At 62.0% G+C, this 21688-nt stretch overlaps 2 protein-coding genes across 4 annotated transcripts in view; one reads left to right on the top strand and one right to left on the bottom strand.

Moving 5' to 3' along the window:
• Window position 1: 1 nt before the first annotated feature.
• On the top strand, window positions 2–7508 carry FCSK (fucose kinase). The gene is given in 25 exon segments (XM_080553179.1): window positions 2–154; window positions 242–396; window positions 1109–1159; window positions 1313–1438; window positions 1588–1660; window positions 1962–2059; window positions 2224–2304; window positions 2397–2516; window positions 2600–2741; window positions 2933–3060; window positions 3162–3263; window positions 3530–3700; window positions 3776–3843; window positions 4013–4286; window positions 4288–4384; window positions 4536–4746; window positions 4832–4998; window positions 5080–5117; window positions 5119–5308; window positions 5452–5595; window positions 5669–5788; window positions 5861–6048; window positions 6120–6219; window positions 6779–7002; window positions 7140–7508. Coding segments are annotated over 25 exon segments (3264 nt in total). The 5' UTR covers window positions 2–75; the 3' UTR covers window positions 7257–7508.
• A 327-nt stretch (window positions 7509–7835) lies between these two features.
• COG4 (component of oligomeric golgi complex 4) overlaps window positions 7836–21688 on the bottom strand; it is a 14277-nt gene continuing 424 nt past the window's right edge. Inside the window, exons 2-18 of one of the 3 annotated variants that reach the window (XM_080553186.1) lie at window positions 21388–21600; window positions 20552–20726; window positions 19935–20128; window positions 19675–19780; window positions 18263–18420; window positions 17715–17770; window positions 15723–15856; window positions 14812–14930; window positions 14077–14243; window positions 13340–13505; window positions 11753–11815; window positions 11198–11314; window positions 9861–9953; window positions 9530–9613; window positions 9155–9256; window positions 8728–8856; window positions 7836–8474 (exon numbers count right to left, since the gene is read on the bottom strand). In XM_080553186.1, coding sequence (XP_080409312.1) covers window positions 8340–8474; window positions 8728–8856; window positions 9155–9256; window positions 9530–9613; window positions 9861–9953; window positions 11198–11314; window positions 11753–11815; window positions 13340–13505; window positions 14077–14243; window positions 14812–14930; window positions 15723–15856; window positions 17715–17770; window positions 18263–18420; window positions 19675–19780; window positions 19935–20128; window positions 20552–20726; window positions 21388–21600 — 2211 coding nt within the window. In that variant the 3' untranslated portion in view covers window positions 7836–8339. The remainder of the gene's footprint in view (window positions 8475–8727; window positions 8857–9154; window positions 9257–9529; window positions 9614–9860; window positions 9954–11197; window positions 11315–11752; window positions 11816–13339; window positions 13506–14076; window positions 14244–14811; window positions 14931–15722; window positions 15857–17714; window positions 17771–18262; window positions 18421–19674; window positions 19781–19934; window positions 20129–20551; window positions 20727–21387; window positions 21601–21688) is intronic. The other 2 variants (XM_080553188.1, XM_080553187.1) reach the window with 2 other exon arrangements.

Here is a 21688-nt window from a genome sequence, read left to right as displayed (position 1 = left end):
GCGGGCACCGCGGCGGCGGCGCCTGAGGAGGGGGCGGCTGAGGCGAGGCGAGGCTGAGGCGGCGGCGGCGGCGCGATGGCGGCGGGGGGCGGCGGCTGGGCCGCGGTGGTGCTGACCTGCCGGCGCGGCGGCTCCGTGCCGGCCCTGCGGCGAGGCAAGCGGCGGGGCCGGGGCTGCCGCGCCGCCGGGGGGCCGCGGGGAGCCGGCCCTCAGCGCCCCCCCCCCTCCCCTCGCCCGGCAGAGCTGGAGCTGAGGCGGCGCCGGGGGGCGCTGGGCCCGGAGCCCCCCCTCGTGGCGGTGCTGGAGGACCCCTGGGCCCGCCTGGGCAGCGGCGGGGCCACCCTCAACGCCCTGCTGGCGGCCGCCGAGAGGCTGAGTGCCAGGGCGGGGGGCACGGTGAGGGGGGGCGGGTGGGGAGGGGCAGGGGGGAGGGGTCCCCGGGGGGAGAGGGGCACGGGGGTGGGGGGGGGGGGGCATGTGGGGAGGGGCAGGGGGAGAGGGGGGGCCTGGGGGAGGTCCCAGGGGAAAGGGGGAGGTTCTGGGGGGGGGATTCCCCTGAGGGGAGAGGGGCACAGGGGTGGGGGGTGGCCCTGGAGGAGGGGGGGGTCTTATGTGGGGAGGGGCAGGGGGAGAGGGGGGGCCTGGGGAGGGGTGTCTGGGGGGGAGGGTCATGGGAGGGGGTCCTGGGGGACGGCCTGGGGGGGGGGGGCTGGGGGAGAGGGGTACAGGAGCATGGGGAGGGGGTGCCAGGGAATGGGGGGGGGGGAAGGTCCCAGGTGGGGAGGGGCACGGGAGAGGTCCAGGAGGGAGGGGGAGGTCCCAAGGGGGGAGTACTGGGGAAGGTGGGGTCCCAGGGGGAGGCTGGTCCTGAGGTGTGAGGGGTTTTTTGGGGGGGGGGGAGGAGGGGTCCTGGGGGGAATTCTGGGGGGGGGGGGGGTGGTCCTTGGAGGGTGGGGGTTTGGGGGTGAGGTCTGAGGGGGGGGAGGTCCTGAGGGGGGAGTACCAGGAGTGGGTATTGGGGAGGGGGTTCCTGCACTGGGGGAGACCTTAAGGGGGGGGGGTCCTGGGGGTCCCCACTGCCGACTGCTCCCCGCTCTGCCCCCCCCAGGTGGTGACCTCCGACGTCCTGAGGGACGCCCGGATCCTCGTGCTGCACATGGTGAGGGGGGGTTGCAGATGGGGCCCCCCCACCCATCTTGGGGACCCTCCGCCCCCTGGCTGAGAGCCGGGGCTGCCCCACACACGTAGCCCCCCCCACACCCCCTCCCCTGTTTTCTCCCTCCTCTCCCCCCCCCCCCCCCCCCCCCCCCAGGGCCGTGAATTCTCCTTCGACGACTGTGGCCGGGCCTTCACCTGCCTGCCCGCGGAGGACCCCGACGCCCTGGCCGAGGCCCCGGTGTGCAACCTGGACAGCCTGCTGCACACCCTGACGCACCGGGTGCGTGCGGCACGGGGTCACCCCGGCACCAGCGTGGGCCTGGGGCACCTTTGGGTGCCGCCAGCGGGGTGACAAGGGTGCTGGGTGCCCCCCAGGGGGGCTGAGCCCCTTCCGAGCCCCCCCTGGGTGCACGGCCCTTCTCTCGGCAGCTCTGCGTGGGCTCCCCGCCCGGCGTGTGGGTGTGCAGCACCGACATGCTCCTCACCGTGCCCTCAGCACCAGGTGAGTGGGCGCCAGCCCTGCCCCCAGCGCCCGCTTGGGCTCGGGACGGGCTCAGCTGGCAGCAACATGGCCGGTTTGGCTTCTGCCGCGCACCCGTGCCCGGGCACCCGCTGCTCAGAGCGCACCCGGGCTGCCCAGGGCTGAGCGCACCCACGGGTGGCACTCAGAAGGGCTCGGGGGCGGTCGGCAGCATCTGTTGTGGCTGAGGCCGGGCGCTGCTGCCGCCGTGGTTGCTGGTTTTTGGGTGGCTGTGTGGGGCCGGGCGCCACCAGCGGGCACTGGTTCACGTCCCCGTCCCCAGGCATCGACTGGGACGGCTTCCGGGGCGTCCGAGTGATCGCCGTGCCCGGCAGCCAGGCCTACGCCAGGAACCACGGGGTGTACCTTGCTGACGAGCAGGTCGGTGGCAGTTCTCATGGTATCACCGCCCTGGAGCCCCCTCGGAGGGGCAGGGGCTTCCTGCTCCCTTCCCCTGCCCTGGGGGGTCTCTGTCCCCTTGTCCCTGTGGGATCTGTTTGGCACGGGGTGCTGCAAAATGCTCATCGGGGTTGTCTTTCTCCCAGGGGCTGGTGCACGACATCATCTACAGAGGCACGGAGGCCCAGATCCAGCAGTGTGCGGGGCCCGATGGCGCCGTCCCGCTGGTACGTCCCTCGTGCCACCTCCCCTCGTGCCACCTGCCCGCCTCGGCGAGGGACAGGGCCGGCACGGCCTCGGCCCCGCTGCGTCCCCGCAGGTCTGCGGCGTGGTTTTCTTCTCCTCGGACGCCGCCGAGCAGCTCCTGGCCACCCACGTCATCCCGCCCCTGGACGCCTGCACCTACATGGGGCTGGACTCGGGGGCACCGCCCATCCAGGTGACCCCCTCGGGGGTGACGGGACATCCGTGGGTCCCGTGCTTGCAGCGGGGCTGTACGCGGGGCGTCCCTTCTGTCCCCAGCTCTCCCTCTTCTTCGACATCGTGCTGAGCATGGCGCGGGGGGTGACGGAGGAGGACTTCGTGAAGGGCGGCAGCGACGCCAGCGCGAGGAGCGCCCGCTCCGTGCTGTGGGCGTCTCTCCGCGCCTTCCCTCTCAGCATGGGTGAGCGGCGCTGCGGGGGGACGTGCGACGTGACCTGGTCCCCTGACTGGGGAGAGATTTGGGGTCAGGGCCTGGCACCAGCCCTTTCCCCGGGGAGGAGGGGAGCAGGGAGGGCTGCTGGGGAGGCCGGGAGCACCTCCCGGCCCCGTGTTTGCGCTCAGCCTGCCGCCAGCTCTCCTGGCTCCCCGCAGCCTGCATCCCCGACGCGTCCTACGACTACCTGACCGCGTCCGCCAGCGACCACATCCGCAGCCTGACGCTCCTGCCCGGCTCCGCCAGCCACCTCCGCTTCTGCAAGGCAGCCCACTCCCAGGCCGACGTAGGTCCCGCCAGCCCCGTTTCGCTCTCACGCACGTTTTTCTGGGGGGTGTTACTCCCCGCTGCGTGGCCGGACCCTGGTGTCCCCGTGTCCCCCTGCAGCAGCCCTGGCTCCTGGAGGACGGCTCCTCGGTCACCAACAGCCTGCTGGAGGGAGCCGTGCGGCTGGCGGCCGGCAGCGCCATCCAGCACTGTCACCTCCAGGTGCGTGGCCCTGGGGGACTCGGAGGGGACCCACCGCTGCCAGTTTTGGGGCACCCTGCCCATTCTGGCTGCCTTTTTGGACCCTGGAGGCTGGCTCCCGGCCTGAATTTCTGCAGTCTGTGTCCCCACGGCCCTGTCGGAGCACGATGTCCCACCCCAGCGCCCGGCTTTTGCCGACCACAGCGTGTCTGCTGGGGTGCCTGTCCCCTTCCGAGGTCGGGGGCTGCTCTGGGGGGCTGCTCATGGTCCTGATGCTTCCTCCGCAGGGTCCCCTGGAGATCGGCCCCGGCTGCCTCCTCTCGGGCCTCGCGGCGGGCTCCTCACCGGCCCTGCAGGGCTGCCCCCTGCGCGACGTCGTCCTCCAGGGCCACCACGTCCGGCTGCGGGACCTGTCCTGCCGCGTGTTCACGCTCAGCGGCCGCCTCGACGACTGGCAGGTGCGGGGACGGTGAGGTGGCGCGGGACTCCCCGTGGGGCTGGGGTGTAACCGGCCCCCCCGTGTCCCCCCCCAGAGCCCCGCTGAAGGTTCCACCTACCTCAACGTGCCCTGGGCCGAGTTTTTCCGTCGGACGGGCGTACGGTAGGTGCCACGTGCTCAGGGCAGGGGACGCGGCTGCCCTGGGGTTCTGGTGCCACCCCACGCCTCTAAGGCTGCAGCAGGAGGCATCGCAGCCACCTCACCCCCTCCTCCCCACCTGAAAGCTGCCCTTGAGCCCCAGGGCGGTGCTGATGGGCTCTCCCTCATCCAGGGAAGGGGACCTTTGGGACGCCGAGACGCCGCGGAGCAGCCGCTGCCTGCTCAGCGCCCGGCTCTTCCCGGTGCTGCACGCCTCCGAGGCGCTGGGGCTGGAGGACGTGCTGTGGCTGCTGGCCCCGGCGGCGGGGCCCGGCGGGCGGCTGGCGCGCTGGCGGGCGGCCTGGCGCATGTCCTGGCAGGAGCTGCTGCCCTGCCTGGACAAGGAGGCCGAGCTGGGCGCCCGCCGGGCCCTCTTCTTCCTGCAGGGCCAGCGCAAGGTGCGGCGGGGTGCTGCTGGGGCGCCAGGACGGCAGCCTCCTGCCGCTCATCCGCAGCGCCGTCCACGAGGGCTACCACGAGGCCGTGCTGGGCACGCTGGATGAGGGTAAGTGCGTGGCAGCCCCGCTGCAGGAGCCTCCAAGAGCGTTCAGTGAGGCAGGGTGGGTGCGCGCCACGCAAATCCCTCTCCCCTGGGGTCAGCTTGTCGCAGAAGCGGGCTGGGTCGGGGTGACACACGACCTCCTTTTGTATTCCAGTTGCCTCCACGGCCGACGACGCGGGTGTCGCAGCCCGGGCGCTCGCCTGCATCGCCGACGTGCTGGGCTGCCTGGCGCACGGGGAGGGGGGCTTGCGCAGCGGCCCCGCGGCCAACAGCCGGTGGGCTTCGGCGTTCAGGCGCCTGGAGAGCGGGGACATCGCCGGCGGCGTGCGGGAGCTGGCAGCCGAGCGGCAGAAGTGGATGAGCGGGTGAGGCAGGGGCTGGCGCGTGGCTGCCGTCCCACCCCGGGTGTCGGCAGGCTCGGCGGTGGGCTCAGGGCCGCTCTTTTCGCAGGCCGGACCTGCTGGTGAGAGCGGCCCGGCACTACGAGGGCGCCGAGCAGATCCTGGTCCGGCAGGCGGTGATGTCCTCCTGCCGGTTCGTCACTGTGCGGCCGGCGGAGCTGCCGCCCGTGGGGTGCTGGGTGCAGGCCGTGTGTCCGGCCCGCCTCGACCTCTCCGGTGAGTGTTTCCAGCCCGGGGCGGGCCCGGTGGGGCGGAGGGGACGGAAAAGGAGCTGGGACTGACGGCGTGCCTCGGCAGGGGGCTGGAGCGACACCCCCCCGGTCACCTACGAGCACGGGGGGGGCCGTGGTGGACGTGGCGGTGCTGGTGGACGGGTGCCGGCCCATCGGCGCCCGCGTGCGGCGCATCCCCGAGCCGGAGCTGCGCCTCGTCAGCCTCGGCGGCACGCCGCGGGGCGAGGCAGTGGCCGAGCTGGTGTGCCGGGAGCTGGAGGACTTGAGGGATTACTGCCAGCCGCACGCCCCAGGTGAGGTGGCACCAGCTCCCCTGGTGTCCCTGAGCTGCTGGGAGTGACCCGCTCTGCTCCTACACCTCCTCTTGTCGGGGGTGGTGTGGGTGTCGGAGCTGGTGGTGCAGCAGATGCCAGCTTTAATCTCCCTTTATTTCCAGGGGCCTTGCTCAAAGCTGCCTTCATCTGCACCCAGATCGTGCAGTTCCCCTCGCAGGAACCCCTGCGGGCCCAGCTGATGCGGAGTTTCGGGGGCGGCTTTGAGGTGCACACCTGGTCCAAGCTGCCCCACGGCTCCGGCCTCGGTGAGTCCGCGAGGAGGGGGCTGGCGTCTGTGTCCCCCCCTCGCCGCCCTGACCCTGCCCGTGCTCCCCGCAGGCACCAGCAGCATCCTGGCGGGAGCGGCGATGGCCTCGCTGTACCGGGCGGCCGGGAAGGCTGCGAGCACCGAGTCCCTCGTCCATGCCGTGCTGCACCTGGAGCAGAGGCTGACCACAGGTAGGGGCCGGGGGGAGCCCCCGGCCTTTGGGGTGGGGGCCGGGCGGAGGCTGAGCCCCCCCTGCCCTGCAGGCGGAGGTTGGCAGGACCAGGTGGGCGGGCTGGTGCCCGGCATCAAGATCGGGCGGTCGAAGGCGCAGCTGCCGCTCCGGGTGGAGGTGGAGGAGATCCCGGTGCCCGAGGGCTTCGCCCGCACCCTCAGCGATCACTTGCTGCTGGTGTACACGGGGAAGACTCGCCTGGCTCGCAACTTGCTCCAGGTAACTCCGCTCCCCCTCGGCCGTCCGAGCCTGTCCCCTTCAGCACCGCCCCTGAGCCTGGCCTCCCGCAGGACGTGGTGAGGAACTGGAACGCCCGGCTGCCCTCCGTCGTGCAGAACGCCCACGCGCTGGTGAGCAACGCCGAGGAGTGTGCCCAGGCCTTGAGGCAAGGTGGGAGCCCCTTCCCTGCGCCGGGCTGGCCCTTGTAATGACTGAAGCAGCACAAACGCCCCCAGGAGCGGCCGTGCTGGATTCAGGGGCACACGCTAGGGTGGTGCAGGCTCGGGGAGCTGCAGCAACTTCACGTCCTCCCCCCAGGCTCACCCGCCTGCTACAGGCAGTGCCCTGAAACTTAAGCTAAGACCTGGAGGAAGCAGGGCTGGAAGTGTCCCCGCAGGGCACGCAGGGTCTGGTTGCTTTTCCTGGGTCATCTGCTGGGCCTGGGGGCAGGCCCGGCCTCGAAGTGGATTCAGTTGGTGTTGGGCTGCTGGGCTGCAGCGGAAGGGAGGCCGGAGCATTAAAACAAGCAAATTCTCCCCTGGGGAGGGTTAAAAATGAACAGCGAAGTGACGGTCCTGGGGCATCCTGCTCGGCAGGCAGAGGGCTGGGGCAGAGAGGCGGCAGAACTCAGCTCACTGGGGGCACAGCCAGGTTTCTGCCCCCCAGGAGGACAAAAACTGAGCAATTTGTTGTTTTTTTTTGCCATGTTTTCTTGACCTTCCTCCCGCAGGTGACCTGCCGCTCGTCGGCACGTGTCTGGACCGCTACTGGCAGCAGAAGAAGCGCATGGCCCCCGGCTGCGAGCCGCTGGCTGTCGGGCGCATGATGGGCGCCCTCCAGCCCTACGTCCACGGGCAGTGCTTGGCCGGGGCTGGCGGCGGCGGCTTCCTCTACGTCCTCACCAAAGCCCCGCGGCAGAAGGAGGCTTTGCACCAAATTCTGGCCAAAACTGAGGTAAGGAAACGCTCCCAGCCCCTCGGGTGCGAGAGGGGGTTGCTGCCGAAGCTCAGCAGCAGGGGTGGGTTGCTGACGGGGGTGAGCCCCTCACCTTAGCTCTCCTCCTGCCCCCTTCGCTCTTTTTTGTTTTCCAGGGGCTGGGTAACTTCAGCATCCACAGCATCGAAGTGGACACAGGGGGTGTCTCGGTGGAGGTTGTGGGATGCGAGCTGGATGGCAGCGCTCCTCCGGGGGAGGACGCGGCTGTGTGAGGGCCTCAGCTCTGCCCTGCTCATCGCCGACACGCGGGGCTGAGGAGCCAGCGGCCATACGCAGCAGGAACGTTCCCCTCAGGGCTGCCCGCTCCCTGACGGGGCTGACAGAGCCCAAAGGGCCCCGGGGCTGCGCTGAGCTGGGCAGGCAGAAGGCCCTGCTGGAAGGACAGGCTGCTGGGGGCACAGCTGGCACCCAGCCCCATCTGTGGGTTGGAGTTTTAGCAGTCTCTGAAGGGACCTGAGTGTTGGTGATGCTGCCTCCAGCAGGAGGAAGGTGAGCGGTCCTGCGCTGCTCCCCCAGCAGCAGTGCCCCCCCCCCCCCCCCCCAGCCCTGGGTGTGGAATCACATCCCCCTCCCCTGCTGAGGTTATTTCTGCAGTTACTGATCCATGTGGTCTCTTTGAATAAAAAAAAAAAACAAACAAAACCTTGTTCCTAGCCTGTGCTCACTCGCCTCGGTCCCTCCCCAGCCTCCCTGAGCTAGCAAAGACCCAGGGCAGGGGCGATGGAAGGGCGCCCGGCTCAGCTCAGGGCTCCGGCCCCCTCCAGGCGCACACATACGCGCACAGCCCAAGGTCGCTGCTCAGCCAGGCGCAGTTTATTTACACAGCCCCGCTTCCTACAGCGGCTTGCTCGTGGCTTTCCAAGTGCCCTCCCCCCAGGAACGCTGCCTTTCCCCCAGCAGGCTGCCTCTGCCCCAGGGAGAGCGGACCCGCAACCCAAGGACCGCGCTGCGGGGAGCAGGACAACACGAGAGGCAGGGGCGCAGCTCAAAGGTGCTCTGGCAGCCCCCAGGTTTCTTGAGCCTTCCATGGCCTCCCCCCCGGGAACGAAGAGCCGTGTGCCAGCACCAGCCTGTCCCTTAAAACTTGCACATTTAGTGTTACGTGCTCTCAACATGAGAGATTCCTCTGCTGCCCTATTTCTGGCCCTGCAAAAGGACAGGGGCTCTTCGTCCCATGCCCTGAAGAGCCTCCTGCTCGGAGGCAGGTGAGCGGAAGAGCAGCCATCAGCCCAAAACCACGCAACGGGGGAGGACGTGGGCTGGCTCCACGGCTGCGGCGCTGAGGCCGCGCGGAGCTACAGGCGCAGGCGCTTGATGTCCTCGTCACGGAAGTCCTTCCGGAGCCCCAGCACCCGCCGCACCTCCGCAGGGGTCAGGCGCCAGGTGAGCGGGCCCGAGTTGGGGCCCCAGTAATCCAGGATCTCCGTCACCTGTGGGGAAAGAGCGGGGAGAGAGCTGCAGGAAGCGGCCCAGCACCAGCCCAGTTCAAACTCCAGCTGAGGCCGTACTGGGAGGGGCAGGGTTTCCTGCTTTACCTCCCGCAGGCAAACACCCATCGATCACAGGGCGAATTTCCCAGTTCCTCTCCTCCCCACACGTGTGACAACACCCGGCTGAGCCCAGGGCACCCCACCGAGTCCAGCAACCCCCCCCCCCCCAAAAAGCAGGCAGAGTGCAGCTCACCCGTTCCAGGTTGAGGATGGTGGCTATCTGGGAGAGCCGGGCGAACTTGTCGCGGATGGTCCAGGTGGTGACGGTGGTGAGATAGGCTATGAGAGACCGCAGCTCCTTGTCAAACTGCAGGCCGCCCAGCTGCGGGGAGAGGAGCAGCTGTTAGCCCAGCTCCGAGAGTCAAGAGACGTTCCCCAGGGGGAGGTCTCCGAGCTGGAGGGTTCCTCCTAGAGCACTTCCAAGTGCTGCAAGCTCCTCCCGGCCCCATCACGAAATGCACTTTCTTCCTTTGTGGTCTCCCTGAGCTGGCCACCCGCGGTGGCAGAGCTTCCTCCAGGGTCCCCTTTGTCTCTGCCCTCGCCTCATCCCTTGGGGGTAGCAGGGGTTGGGGGGTGGAGCCGTGCCCCCGTTACAGGGCAGAGGGCAGCGTTTTGCTTACCCTGTTGAAGCTGGATTTGAGGAGCACTTTCTCCAGCTCCGTGGCTATGAGGCTGGTCATGAGGCCGGTAAGGTTATCGTAAATCACGGGGGACAGTCCAGCCTAGAAACAGAAAGCCGTGTCACTTTTTCAGGCCCCAAAATAAACCAGTTCTAGGAGAGCTTTCACATCAAGACCATCGTTTCCACACTCAGCAAGCGGACAGCACTGGCAAAAGCAATCCAGGTACAAGGGGGTGGGTTGAACAACACTGCAGGAGATGGGGGCTCAGGAACCCTGCAGGAAAGTGCAGCCCACCCGCCCTGAGCAGGGGAAGAGCTGGAAGACGCCTCGTGGAAGCCTGGCAGGCTGCTGCATCCCCTCCCTTTCTCGCACCTTAAACTCTGTCATCTGCTGCTCCAGGTGGACGATGAACTGCTGGACCCAGGGGTCATTAGCTTCATACTCGCTGAACTCCTCCTGAGAGTGAGATACAAGAAGGGCTGTTTACGTGACCTGCTGTGAACGGAGGACTTTTTCTTGAGCTCCTGTCAAGCCAGCTGCCCTTTTCCAGGCTGGGATGCTGAGCACGTTCCGGGTATTTCACCGTTTCTCCGTGCTGAGGAACGGCAGAGGGCTGAGGGGATGAGTCAGCAGTCGCTCTGCGCTGCCGTGCGGAGGATGGAGAGCGCAGAAGGGAGCTGGAAGCGGAGGGGCTGAGCCTTACCTCCTCGATGCTGTGGGAGATGGAGAGGAAGAGGTTGATCCAGGGCTTCACCTGGGGCTTGATGGCCGTGTTGTTCAGGTCACTGACTCCTTCCTGAGGGGGATGAGAAGAGGCCAGGAGAGAACTGAGCACGGGCAATGTCCAACAACACCCAATCCCTGCAGCCAGGCTGCCTCTGCTGCCCCCCCATCCTTATCACGAGCTGGGGAAATCAACCCACAGCCTTCCACAGGAAAATGAACCCAAAGTCCTGGAGCCGGAGCCAGATCCCACGCTCTTCCAGCACCGCGTGGCTCTGAGGACACCACGGTGACAAGAAGAGGAAGGACATCGGCCCCCAGGCTGCACAGGGCTGAGCTGCAGCAGGGCAGGGAGGGCGCAGACACCAGCCTCCCACCCAGCCTAGGAGGATGCCGCGGTCGGCCTCAGCTGCTGCCTCCCGCCCCCAGCGCAGTGGGAGAAGCTAAAAGGAGGATAAAAGCTGCGAGCAGAGTCAGTGCTCTGAATTAATCGCAGCCCCAGCACGCGCCCTCTCCCCCGAGCAGCAGGCTGTCAGCGAAGGCTGTTCACTCTGCTCCAGTACTCGAGAGCTCTCTGAAAGCCCTCTCCTGCCAACCACCCCATTTAGCTCAGCAAGATGTCAAGAAAGCTCACCCAGCACGAAGCTATTCAGGTACCGACACTGCCTGGCATTTGATGAAAGTTTTTAACTCAAATTGGCATTTCTGAGCAGGCCCTGCTGGCAATTGCCCTTTTCCAAGGCAAATTTCATGTGCGCGTGACTCAGGCAGCGCAGCAGCTTGCTGCGCAGCCTCCTGAGTGCTTTGCAGCCGCTTTTAATACTGCACTGACACCAGACTGGAGAGTTTTACTCCTTATCTGTGAGCTGTCTGATTCCAGTACTGACCACAGGCCTCATGAGTGTTCACTTGTAGTCTTGTGATCTTCTCTACCAACAGCCCTTCTTCCCCGCTGCCCCGTGGGGCTCGGGACAGGCTGACAACATGCTGGGCTACAAGGGAGAATGGAGGAGCCCCCAGTATTGCTCCTCCTGAACACGCTGAACCAACCAACCACTGCTCTGTGCTGAGCGAAGACAAAGGGAACGACATTCCTTCTGCCTCTGCAGCTGCTCCCAGCATTTTTCACGGGGCTGCCAGCTGGCGCAGCTGTGCGCGTGGGCTGCATCTGTTTGTGTGCCTCAAAATCGATTGCTTGGTTCCACCTGCACCCCTCAGCCAGCACTCCAGGAGCCAGACGTGGCCGTGACACGGGCCACCAGGCGTGGGCTGCCTCCCCTCTCCCCGAAGAGGCCGGCAGGAGCGCCCTGCACTCACCTGCAGCAGGTCCCGGAACTTGTGGGAGACGGCAGCCATGTCGGAGAGGCAGCTCTCAATCTTGGCCTGCGCCTGTTCGCCCCCGAAGCCTTGGCTGAGCAGCTTGGCGCAGTCGCTCTGTGGGAAGAGACCCCCGAGCACGTTGCTAACTAATTCCCTGGGCTGCCTCTTCCCCTCCGCGCCGCCCAGCCCTGGCAGCAGGCTTGCAGGTGAGGACAGCCACCAAGCCCACACAAAGGCAGGAGCTGCTGGGGATGGAGCAGCAAGAAAGGAAGCCCCAGGCAGCACCAGAGAACCACAATGACATGGTTTTATTGCACCGATTCCCGGCTTAGTTCACACGGAGGAACTGGTATTTCCAGCCAGGCTGAGCTACACCACTGAGGTGTCAGCCGGAGATTGCTCTGCCAGCTCAGAATTGCTTTCCTACGGCTGGAGGGCGAAGATATCAGGAGTTTGAGCAAAGCAAAGTCCAGAAAGCTTATTTTACCCCACCCCGCGGGAGGATAATATGAGTTTGATTAGAGAAAAAACAGCAAACAATCGAGACCGCACCTCCAACGTTTTCTTCAGGGTCATGATGTTTTCGCTGCAGACCTCCACGTTGTTTAGGGTCACCTGGGGAGGGGAGGAAAACAAAAAGGCAAGTAAAAATCACTGGAATTTTCCATCACTTGCTCCATGTCCTGCTCACACTCCAGACTGAAATGGAAACATTTGAGGGGGCAGAGGTGCTACGGCGTGATCAGATCGCTGCATGAAGCTGAACCACGCTGAGCCCCTGTGCTGAGCCTGCAGCTGGTACAGGCTGAGGTGGTTCAGTCCTCTGCTCTTCCTCATCATCAATCTGTCCACGATGCTGCAGCAAAGCCCCAGCTGGTGGAAGAGGGGGTGTACCCCCAACATCTCTGCTCCTTTCTGTGACAGCGTCACGAAGAACAACAGTCCAGGAGCAGCTGGAGGTGATGGTCGAGACGCAGCACATCCAGAGAAGCAGGGAAGGCATTTGTGTGTAGGCAGGAGGAATCAGCACCTCTCCTGCCAGATGAATATCTGCTCTTCCCTGAACAGACTGTTCTCTACCTGCTGGAGCCGAACTGACTGTCAGAATAACGCTGGGGTTTGTGCAGACGGGGGAACGAGGCGAGCTGACAGGTGAAGGAGGAATTCCAGAGGGAGAACTGACACTTTTAAGTGCTTTGCATCAAGAAACCTGTAACCGAGTTTAATGAAACGAAAGCAGTCCCTCCTGCTCACTTCTCTCCTCGTACAGTCGGAGTCCCAGGGAACCTGTACAGCGTGCTCACAGCAGCTTATGTCTGAGCCAGCTCCTCTCCAGCGCTCCCAGGGTCTCCGCCCCCAGGGCTGCCTGAAAGCAGGGAGCAAACCCAGGCGGAGATGCCCTCCCAGTGAGGTCTTTTCCCCAGTGCAAGGCCTGTGCAGCTCCCACCAGAGGCGAGGCCACGCTGTGCTGCACAGCACAGGAGCAGCAGCCCTCCAAGTGCTCTCCTGGGGTCTGTAACGCTCGCTGCCGTGCTCTGGCCAGCTCGAGCGCACAGAGTTGTGGTGCTGGTGTTAGGAGAAGGCAAGAGGAGGATCCTGCGTGCCAAGGGGAGCAGACAGCCCTGCTCTAATGGAAACTCTCCTGTCTCTGGGCAGCCTGCTCCAGTGGCTGGCAACCCCGCCCAGAGCAGGGGGGTTGAAACTAGATGATCTTTAAGCTCCTTTTCAACACAGGCCATTCTATGACTCTATGATAAGCGAGGATGAAGGAGCGCTGAGCGTGGGCCAGGAACCTCTCTCATCCAGGGGAAGGTGCAGGTGGGAGCCTCTCCCACCACCTCTGTGCAGAGCCTGCGAAGAAGAGGGCTGATGGCTACCTCAAGGGGCCACCTCGAGCCCAGACACCTCCCCAGCCTGGAGGGGGACGTCACTGCAGCAGGGCAAGCCTCGCGTGAAAGCCCCACAGACATGCAATGAGGCAGAAGCATCTACTGGACACCTAAAGTCGGGCCACCCATCATGCCTGAAACAGGTTTTCAGGTTCTCTGACTGTGACAGAGAATCCCATTCCCATGAGTTTTCCCATCGCCCTTCCCCTTATCCCAACTCATCTTCTACCAGGAGAGCTTCCAAACCCACCAGAAAGGACTGCTTGGCCTCGTCGGTGCTCTCGATGCCTTTGGTATCGAACTTGCCCTGCTGCAGGCTGCTGTGCATGATGTTCACGGCGCTGGTCACCCCTCTCTGGAAGTCCTGGAAGGTCGTGGCCGGAAAGCCCTGCTTCAGCTTGTTGTACAGAACCTCCCTGCGGGGCAAGCAGAACACACGGGGCTTAGAGCAAGCACTGCAAGAAGCAACAGAGCTGTGCTGGGCTGAGCTGTGGCCTGGAAAAGGGAAGGGGAATTGCAGAGGGACAAAGGATGGCAGGTATCTCCTGCCATCATCATCTGAAAGACACAAGGCTGAAGTCAAAAAATAAAAAAAAAATATTCCCTCAAAATCCTGCCAGCAGCTGTCTGTTGTCTTCGGTTAGTTCTCTGCTCCCACACTGGCATGAGAAACAGCAGCAGGCCAGTTTCTGCAGGCTCACCCCAAAGGCAAACGTTCAAGTGGCTACCGAGCAGGCCCACGGGCAACCCAGAGAACGACGGGGAGTGACCGTGGTGCCATTGTGGTTCTTTTTCTCTTCTGTGGCTCTGTCCTACAGGTGGGCACTGCTGCTGGGAGAAAAGCACGCACTGCTTCCTACCACCATCTACCACAGAGATGACAAAGCAGAGGTCCAAAGGCAGAGAGCACAGGGAACACCATCCGACAGCAGTTTGCAGAACACGAGGAGAAGGGAGGTTATGACAAACCTGGTGTCTTTTCCTTACCTGAAGTCGGACTCTAGCTCGGTGGTGGAGTGGTTGATCATGGCACAGAGGCAGTCTATGCTGGAGCTGGACAGAGCCCTCCCGATGCATTTCTTCACTATGTAAAACACGTCGTCCACCATGCTGGAGGTGAGCTGGCCCTTCTCGTAGCTGTCCATGGCCACAGCCTGCAAACAAAGCAGCCTCAGTGCCCTGAGCTCAGCGAGGGAAGAGAGGAGCCCTCTCGGAGCAGCGCTGCGAGACCAAGCTGTGGAGTGCCACCTGCTATTGCTCATCCTGCTGCTCAGCAGCCCCCAGAGCTGGAAGATCTGATCTCCAGAACGTCTGTGATCATTGATCCAAACAAGCTGTGTTTGGAGCAGGTGCCTCACACCCTCCCGATACCACTCGGGCTCTGAGCTCCGGCAGCAGTGCAAGCAGAGGGAGCAAGGAGAGCAGTGTGAAGCCAATGGAGGGGTACGACCAGAGCCAGCAGCTACATTTGGGCAAGGAGAGAGCACCAGGTGGGTCTGGCTGCCAGCCCTGCCCCAGCACACAGCTTGCCATACTCAGAGGTATGTCTGGAGTCAAATCTCAGGACAGGCTGCTTGCTTTCCAAGGCCAGGGGCCCTGACAGACCTTCCCAACAACAACTGCAGCTCTGCTGTGCGTCCATCGCCCTCCCTGGGGACTCCCCTGGAGGTGTGGGCTGCCGGCACGGAGCACAGGCTACTGCAAACGCCCTCTGAGCCCTACCTTGTTGACGGTCTCCCTCATGAAGTACTGCTCCATGGTGATGTAGTAGCCGATGAGCTCCTGCATGGTGCAGCTCAGCAGGCAGTTGTTGAGCAGCTTGTCCAGCTGCTTCTGATGCTCTGCAGAACACCGAGGAGAGCCATCAGCTGGACCAAGGGCCAGAAAGAAGCTCCACCTAATCCCTTGCTGCCTGTCCGAGGGCCACCTGATGGACACGCGCCTGCAAAGCTCAAGCTGGAATAAACCACAGGCCTCAAGCGTGGAGCTGAAAGAGCTGAGCTGACTTTTGCAGGTGATGCACCTGACTTCAGAGCTCCACGGAGTACCAAAACCCTGAGCCTGTTTTCCCTGCGGCCTCTGCCTTTAGGATTTGTGCCTACGGTGACCAAAGGGCCCTCCGTTTCTTTGGGCGCCTTGTTTATTATGCTCTGCAGTCATTCCTAAGGCTGGTTCCCCGTTAGAGGGAACCGCTCGCTGGTGTTGGACTAGAACATCGACCAGGGAACGCTTCCTGCCCCGGTGATACCAACTGCTGGTCACGATCTTCTCAGAGAGTTCCCCTTCAATTTGCCCTCCTCGGTGGTCATACAGTGCCTGGTGCTGCCACCTGATGCAGCAGCCACAGATGTTTTTTTTTTTCCTGGCAGAGCTGTAGCGACCTGTGTGACTTAAACAACTTCCCTCACTAAGACGTACCGGAGTTTGAAAAGCCCCCGTGCAGAGGACTGTTACGGTAGAGCTTTGTCAGGAAGCTCACCGCTGAAAACAGATTTGGGGAGGCCAGGCTAGGCAGTCCTCTTCCACGGAGCGCTCCCTGGGTGCCCCTGCAGCTGTGCCACGCTGCCCTGACCCCAGCCCGGTACAGCTCCGCGAGGAGCAGAGCCCCCGGGCGTCGGTGCTGCAGGCGTTACCTTGCTTCACCTCCTCGGGGGCCATGGAGTCCCCCACCTCGAAGTCCGCCGTTATTCGTCTCTTGATGAACCTCAAGTAGAGCTCGCTGCGGGCGTTCATCAGGGTGACCTCTGTCAAAATCGGGTCGAGTTCCCTGCAAGGGGACACAGTGAGAGTCAAGGCGGCAAGACACCGAGAGCTGGGATGCCCATTTACCCCGTGAAGTAGCGTTCTCTGTTTTACTCCGAGATCACTACCACCCGTTTCCATCTGTGCTGTCAGGTTGCAAAGCTCAGCAGAGTAACTGCTACGTGCAGGTAATGCCAGTCCTGCTTTGAAGGATATTTGGGGAGCTCGTTTACATGGAGAGTTGCTTCTAGCCTTGACAGCTCGCCGCCGTACGCTGAATTAAACGGGGACGAGTTGTGCTGGGAAGCAGCCGAGCGCCGCCAGGATGGATTGGCTCAGCAGCTCATCTGTCAGGCACCCGGTGGCAAACTGGGCCAGCAGCAGCTGGTTTATAGCAGGTTCCTGGAGCAGCAGCAGCAATTCCCTGCTCTGTGCCCAGCCACGAGACTCGCATCTGCCGACTGCTTTAAGGCAGACCGCACTCTGCCAGCATGGAGCACAGCTCGGAGCTCGGACGTGGGAGAAGCCACAAAAAAACTCCCACAAACATATTCCAGGGAGATCTTCCTGAGTAAGAGATGCCAGCCCACCTGGGGATTATTTCCCCATTTTATTTTCATGACCAACAGGACAGCTGCCATCCAAGGGATTTGCCATCTCAGGGACTTAACCATCTGTGCTAAACATCACAAATACATCTGAAGTATGTGACAATCAAAGCATCCTGAGAAAATCGTTAGAGAAGCTTCTTCGTTTCCCTCGTGGATGCGAGAGCAGCCACATTAAAGTCACCGTAGTAAGGACTACAAGAATCTGAGCAATCTGACTGAACTTCAAAATCAGCCCTGCGTGGGTCGGACCAGAGACTTTCAGCAGCCTCCTCCCTGCCTTGGTTTTGCTCTGAGTCTGTGGCACCTGCGTGGCCAGTGCTAGAAACGCCCGGTCCCTGCCACCTCCATGCGTGTGCTCCTGGGCCCAGATCTGTGTGTTTTTTTCTGGAAATGATGCAGGATCAGTTTAAGCTCAGCAGCCCGGGAGCTGTGGAGCCAAGGAAGCACGTGACAACACAGAACACAGCGCTCAGATCAGAGGGGGCTACGAAAGGAAAATTGTCAGATCAGCTTTTTCATCAGCGAGCACAAAGCACTTTGCATGCACTGCTTGCAGCCTCCCAATAAACAAGCGGGACGAGGAGCCGTTACCTTTGTTCTCTGGATGAAAAAGCAAAAGCTCAGAAAGCCTGGGACGTGTCCGCATTTACTCAGAGCCACGAGTACGTGGCTCACCCTGTTACCAGTGACTAACTGGTCGTGTAGGTCCACAGACATCTTGTTTGAGGAACACAAGTTGCCTTTCAAGGCGTGTTTAGAAGTCACGCAACGCCAGATGGGCTGAGGGCGCTTTCAGATGGCTTTACTTAAGGGTTATACAAACACTCAAGACAAAAAGACAAGAAGGGAGACTGAGGGTACTCGAGTTCATTACCAAGACGCTAGCGTTACAGCATCACTGCAGCAGCACAGACTGAAAGGACCCAAAGATTTTTTCCTAATTATGCCAGGAATTATCTGCCCAGAGAGCTGCTCCAGTTCACGGGCTCCAAGGACTGCACTCTGCCCATCAACAAGTGGCGGAAAAGCCAAATAAAGCCTCGGTGCTTTGTGTGCAGTGATATTCTCAGCCCTCCAGCAACGTTCAAGGCCAAGACCTCAAATAATGAGTCAGCAAAATAAAGCAGCACCATGGAAGCTGTCTTTATAAAAGGGCAGTGAAGGGTGCCTAACACAGACGCTAAGCTTTAGTAGCCACAAAGCCTCTGGAAGATGGGAAGAGTTCTCTAAATGAGAGTGAAAACCAGAGAGCAAAAAGAGGTTTTGTTTTACCTTGGTTCAATCTTCTCTGCAGAGCTTCTCATCATGCTGTTCTGAACTTGCTGGAACTGCAATTGCAAAACAGAAGTCACCACAGTTTTTGCTGGTGACCTGAAGTTAACAGCCCCTTCTCATGCGGTGGCCCACGGAGGACGACACTGCGTCGGTGCACCTCTTCCTCCGGGACAGAGCTCAGCCTGCCAGGGAGGGCTGTGAGATGGGAATGCCAATGGAGGCTCCGAGGGACGTGATCGTGAGATGTTACAGCAGTCCTGCCTCGAGCAGGAGCGGGAGCAAGGCAGCAGGGAGGGCACGCTGAGAGCACCCTACAGACCTGCACGGGCATAACTCCATGCCCTGGGTCTGCTTATCACGCTCACACTGAATCCTCCTCTGCAACAGAGAGGACAGCTACAGGCTGGAGCACTTCAACCATCAGTGCAAGGATGGAGTAAGGCAACGTTTCTCCCCAAACACGAGGTCAAACTTCGCCTCTAGGGCAGTCAGGGCCCTGCAGAGGGGCTCAGCTGGCTGCGTGGGGCAGGATCGCCCCCTCTTACCTGCCTGTGGTAGTCCCTCTCCTTGACGAACTTCTCCACCACCTTCTCCACCTGCTGGTCACACTCTCCTTGCAGGTGCTTGATGAGGGTGTACAGCCTTCCTGGCCCGTAGTAGGTCTCCACGATGGGCTGGTGGGTCTCCACGACGCGAGCGATCCCTGCAGGCGGAGAGAAAACGACCAGGTGGACTCTGCTCTCTCAGGAGCGAGAGGCAGCCTCGGGCAGGAGTTCTCGTTCAGGCTGGACCCAGAGCAGAGCTGTGCAGGTCCTCAGACAGGGCCTGGATAAACAGGTCACACTGTCCAGCCACTCTCCAGAGGCTTACTGGCAGCCTGTCATCACCACCCCTTCTTCCACGGCACCTTCCTTCTGCATACCATGCCTTCTGGCTTCTCTCCTGCTTACTGCAAGGCTGTGGTGCACATCTCCTGGGGTGCAAGCCACCTCTGAAGAGCTCCTGCCATGGGATGTAGGCAGCTGCCCTCCCACCCAGCAAGACGCAAGGCGTGAAGGAACAAAGCTTTCACAGCAGGGTGCTGCCCAGGATAAACCTGGCAGGGCACACAACTGCCATCCGCATCCAGTCCCAGCTTTCAGCACCGACCAAGTCACACAACAGCAGCGTTAGGAAGATCAGCCTGGGGAAAGCTCTGCTCCTCTCTGTCACGCACCAGTGAGGGCAGGACCTCCTCGGAGAAAAAGCTCGTCTCCAAGGAAGCCCCTCTCCAAGACTGCTTTCTCCTCACAAACTCTCTGCCTCAAGAGTTCACGACCCTCCCTCCCCCTCTTCTGGCACTTCTGCCAAGAAAGCCCCGTTGGCTTTGAGGGCCTCCAACAGCAGCACGGTGCCAGGCTGGCAGCGACTTGGCAGTGCCACAGCCTGGAACTGCAGCGGGCACAACAGAAGAGGAGGATTAATCACCACGGGATCTCAATTACTGTCGTTGGCGACACTCCCTCAGAGCATTCATATTCCCCCTTCTCCCTTCCCTCCCCGCTTCCAAGCTGCCGTGGTCCTCCTCGAAGAGCCAGGCCTGGGGCCATCAACAGCTGTTCAACTTTTAGGGGTCTGATTTGTTTGTCTGGAGAGCTGCACGCCTGAAAACCCTGCAGGGAATACCCACGTGTCTTGAGGATGCAGAGAACAAGAAGAGTGATTCCTGGAGGAAGCCAAAAAAATCCTTTGCAAATCCACTTTGTGCCTACACACGCTGTGGGTAGGACAGATTGCTTATTTTAATGCCCTCTTCTGGCTGGGAAAACATCTGTCTGCGTCCCCATCCCTCCAGCAGGACCCTCCCATGGCTCAGAGGGCGTTTTGTGCTCCCCTGGAACTACAATTCAAAGCGTTTAAATTGACGGATCCCATCACGGACTACTTCCAATCCACCCCCAAAGAGGGAGAAGATTACCTTCAAAGAGGAGCGTCAGGGTGTCTGCAAAGATGACAGCAGCTCGACGGTCGCTCATGTCTGTCCCCATCACCAGCTGCAGGTTCTCCTCCGCTTTCTTGGCCACCTGTGTGACAGCAGGGACAGTCGGAGAGCTGAGCTGAAGGCCAGTGCTGGCTTCAAAGATGAACAAGCCACAGCCAAGACCCAGCAGACTGGATTTTGCTTTCTCCAGGAGACGGTCAGGTCTCTGCGTGTTTCGCGGCCCCAGAACCCCTTACCTGCTTGCAGAGGTACTCGGAGAACTTGCTCAGCCCCTCCTCGTGTAAGCCCAGCAGGGGAAAGATCTTGAAGAAGCGTTCCACCTGGGGCAGGTCTCCCTGCTTCATAGCCGTGTCAAACTTCTCTGTGACAATCGCCTTCAGGCGCTGCTCCGACTCCTGCAGGAGCTTCAGGTTGGCATCGATTATGCCCCCTGGTCGAAGAAGGGCAGAGGTAACAGCACGTTGGTCTCAGGCGGAGGACGTGACCAAACCAACCGGGACAGTTCTGCAGGGATCGCCCAGCCTGTTCCCTTCGTGCCCAGCTGTTTTGCCTGGTATCACGCCGCAGCGCTGCAACGTTCCTCCCTGACAAGGCCTTCCCCCTCTCTTCTTTTGTCCTGTACGTTCTTTTTCACCCAGCTGGCATCAGAAACGCTACTGAAACCTTGTGCTAGGGATTCTCCTTCAATTAATCAATTAATTCAAGCCTAATTTCACTTTCACCTCTATGTCTGTGACCTCTGGATGTTCTGCTTTGCCTGCTGAGCTGAGGCACCCACCACCGAGCACCCCACAGCCTCCAGAGACCCAACCGGAGCGGTGAGTGTCGGCTCCTCCCCGCCAGCAGCCCTCACCTTCCTTGCCCTGACGACTGAGCTCGATGACGGATTTGTCCAGGGACAGGTAGCGATGGATGTGAGCCGCTGCTTGCTCGTAATCTTCGCCCCGCAGGGCTGTCTGCACGCCGTCCATGCAGAACTTCAGGTCCAGGATGTCGTCAGCTCTCTGGATGGCCTGGTAGAGGCGGTTCTGCAAGGAAGGGAAAACCAGTGCAGGCTGAGCAGGGAAGCAGAAGTGGGAAGAAAGGACGGAGAGGGCAGCACGAGGGGAAAAAGATGGAAGAAACAGATCGAAGCGATGCTTCTCTGCACAATAAACAACTAACTAAGCAGAATCCCCAAAGTAAATGAAGTTTAAAGTTGTAAAAAATGAAAGGTGTAAGTCCAATGAATCCGAAAAAGCAGCACGTGTCCATCAGCACTCAGACTGAACTCACAGACTGTGCTCCAGCCTAAATGGCAGAGACCAGAGGCAGCCACCCTTGATATGTTTTGATTTGAGCAGCTCTCAGCCCATCCTCGTGCAAAGAACAGGACAGCCCGGCTTCCTGCCCAGTGTCGAGGGACAACGACCATCCTCAGCAAGGCAACCGCTAACAGAGGGCTGACACAGACCAACCTCAGCTTACTTGGCAGAAACCACAAGAACAGGCTGGATAACCAGCTGCCACGTGGACAATCCTACAAGTTATTTACTCTCGTACCCTCCGACACCCAGGAGCCCAGCAAGAAGCCACCACCCAGCAGCACCGAGGCCGCTCCCAGCACCCACATTTCTCTGTGTATTTTCCAGGCACGCTGTGAGCACGCAGCCTGAGGACGACAAGCCCCAGACCCCCCCGTGCAGCTACCTTGGCCAGGTCGAGCTGCCGGACCTTGCTGCTGACGTTCTCGGCCAGGCTGCAGGTGAAGGCGATCATCCCCGCCAGCTGCTGGGCGTCCCCCTCGATGAGCTGCAGGTTGGGGCTGCGCACAAAACGCAGTTTGGTAAGCAGCCGGGTTCCTTCCCCCAAACCCAGCCCAAATCTTTTATTCCAGGAGCCGAGCACGGAAGTCAGACGGCCCTGGAAGGGGCTGTGGGGGTGGACGAACGCCCCCTTTCCTCCCTCCCCGCGCGGCGAGGCAGACGAAGGCAGCACGGCACTGACCCCA

The sequence above is a fragment of the Anser brachyrhynchus genome (genome assembly GCF_964034855.1).
Source record: "Anser brachyrhynchus genome assembly, chromosome: 12".
Lineage (NCBI taxonomy): Eukaryota > Metazoa > Chordata > Aves > Anseriformes > Anatidae > Anser > Anser brachyrhynchus.
Note: the sequence above shows the minus strand (reverse complement) of the source record. Positions and strands in the feature narration are given on the sequence as shown.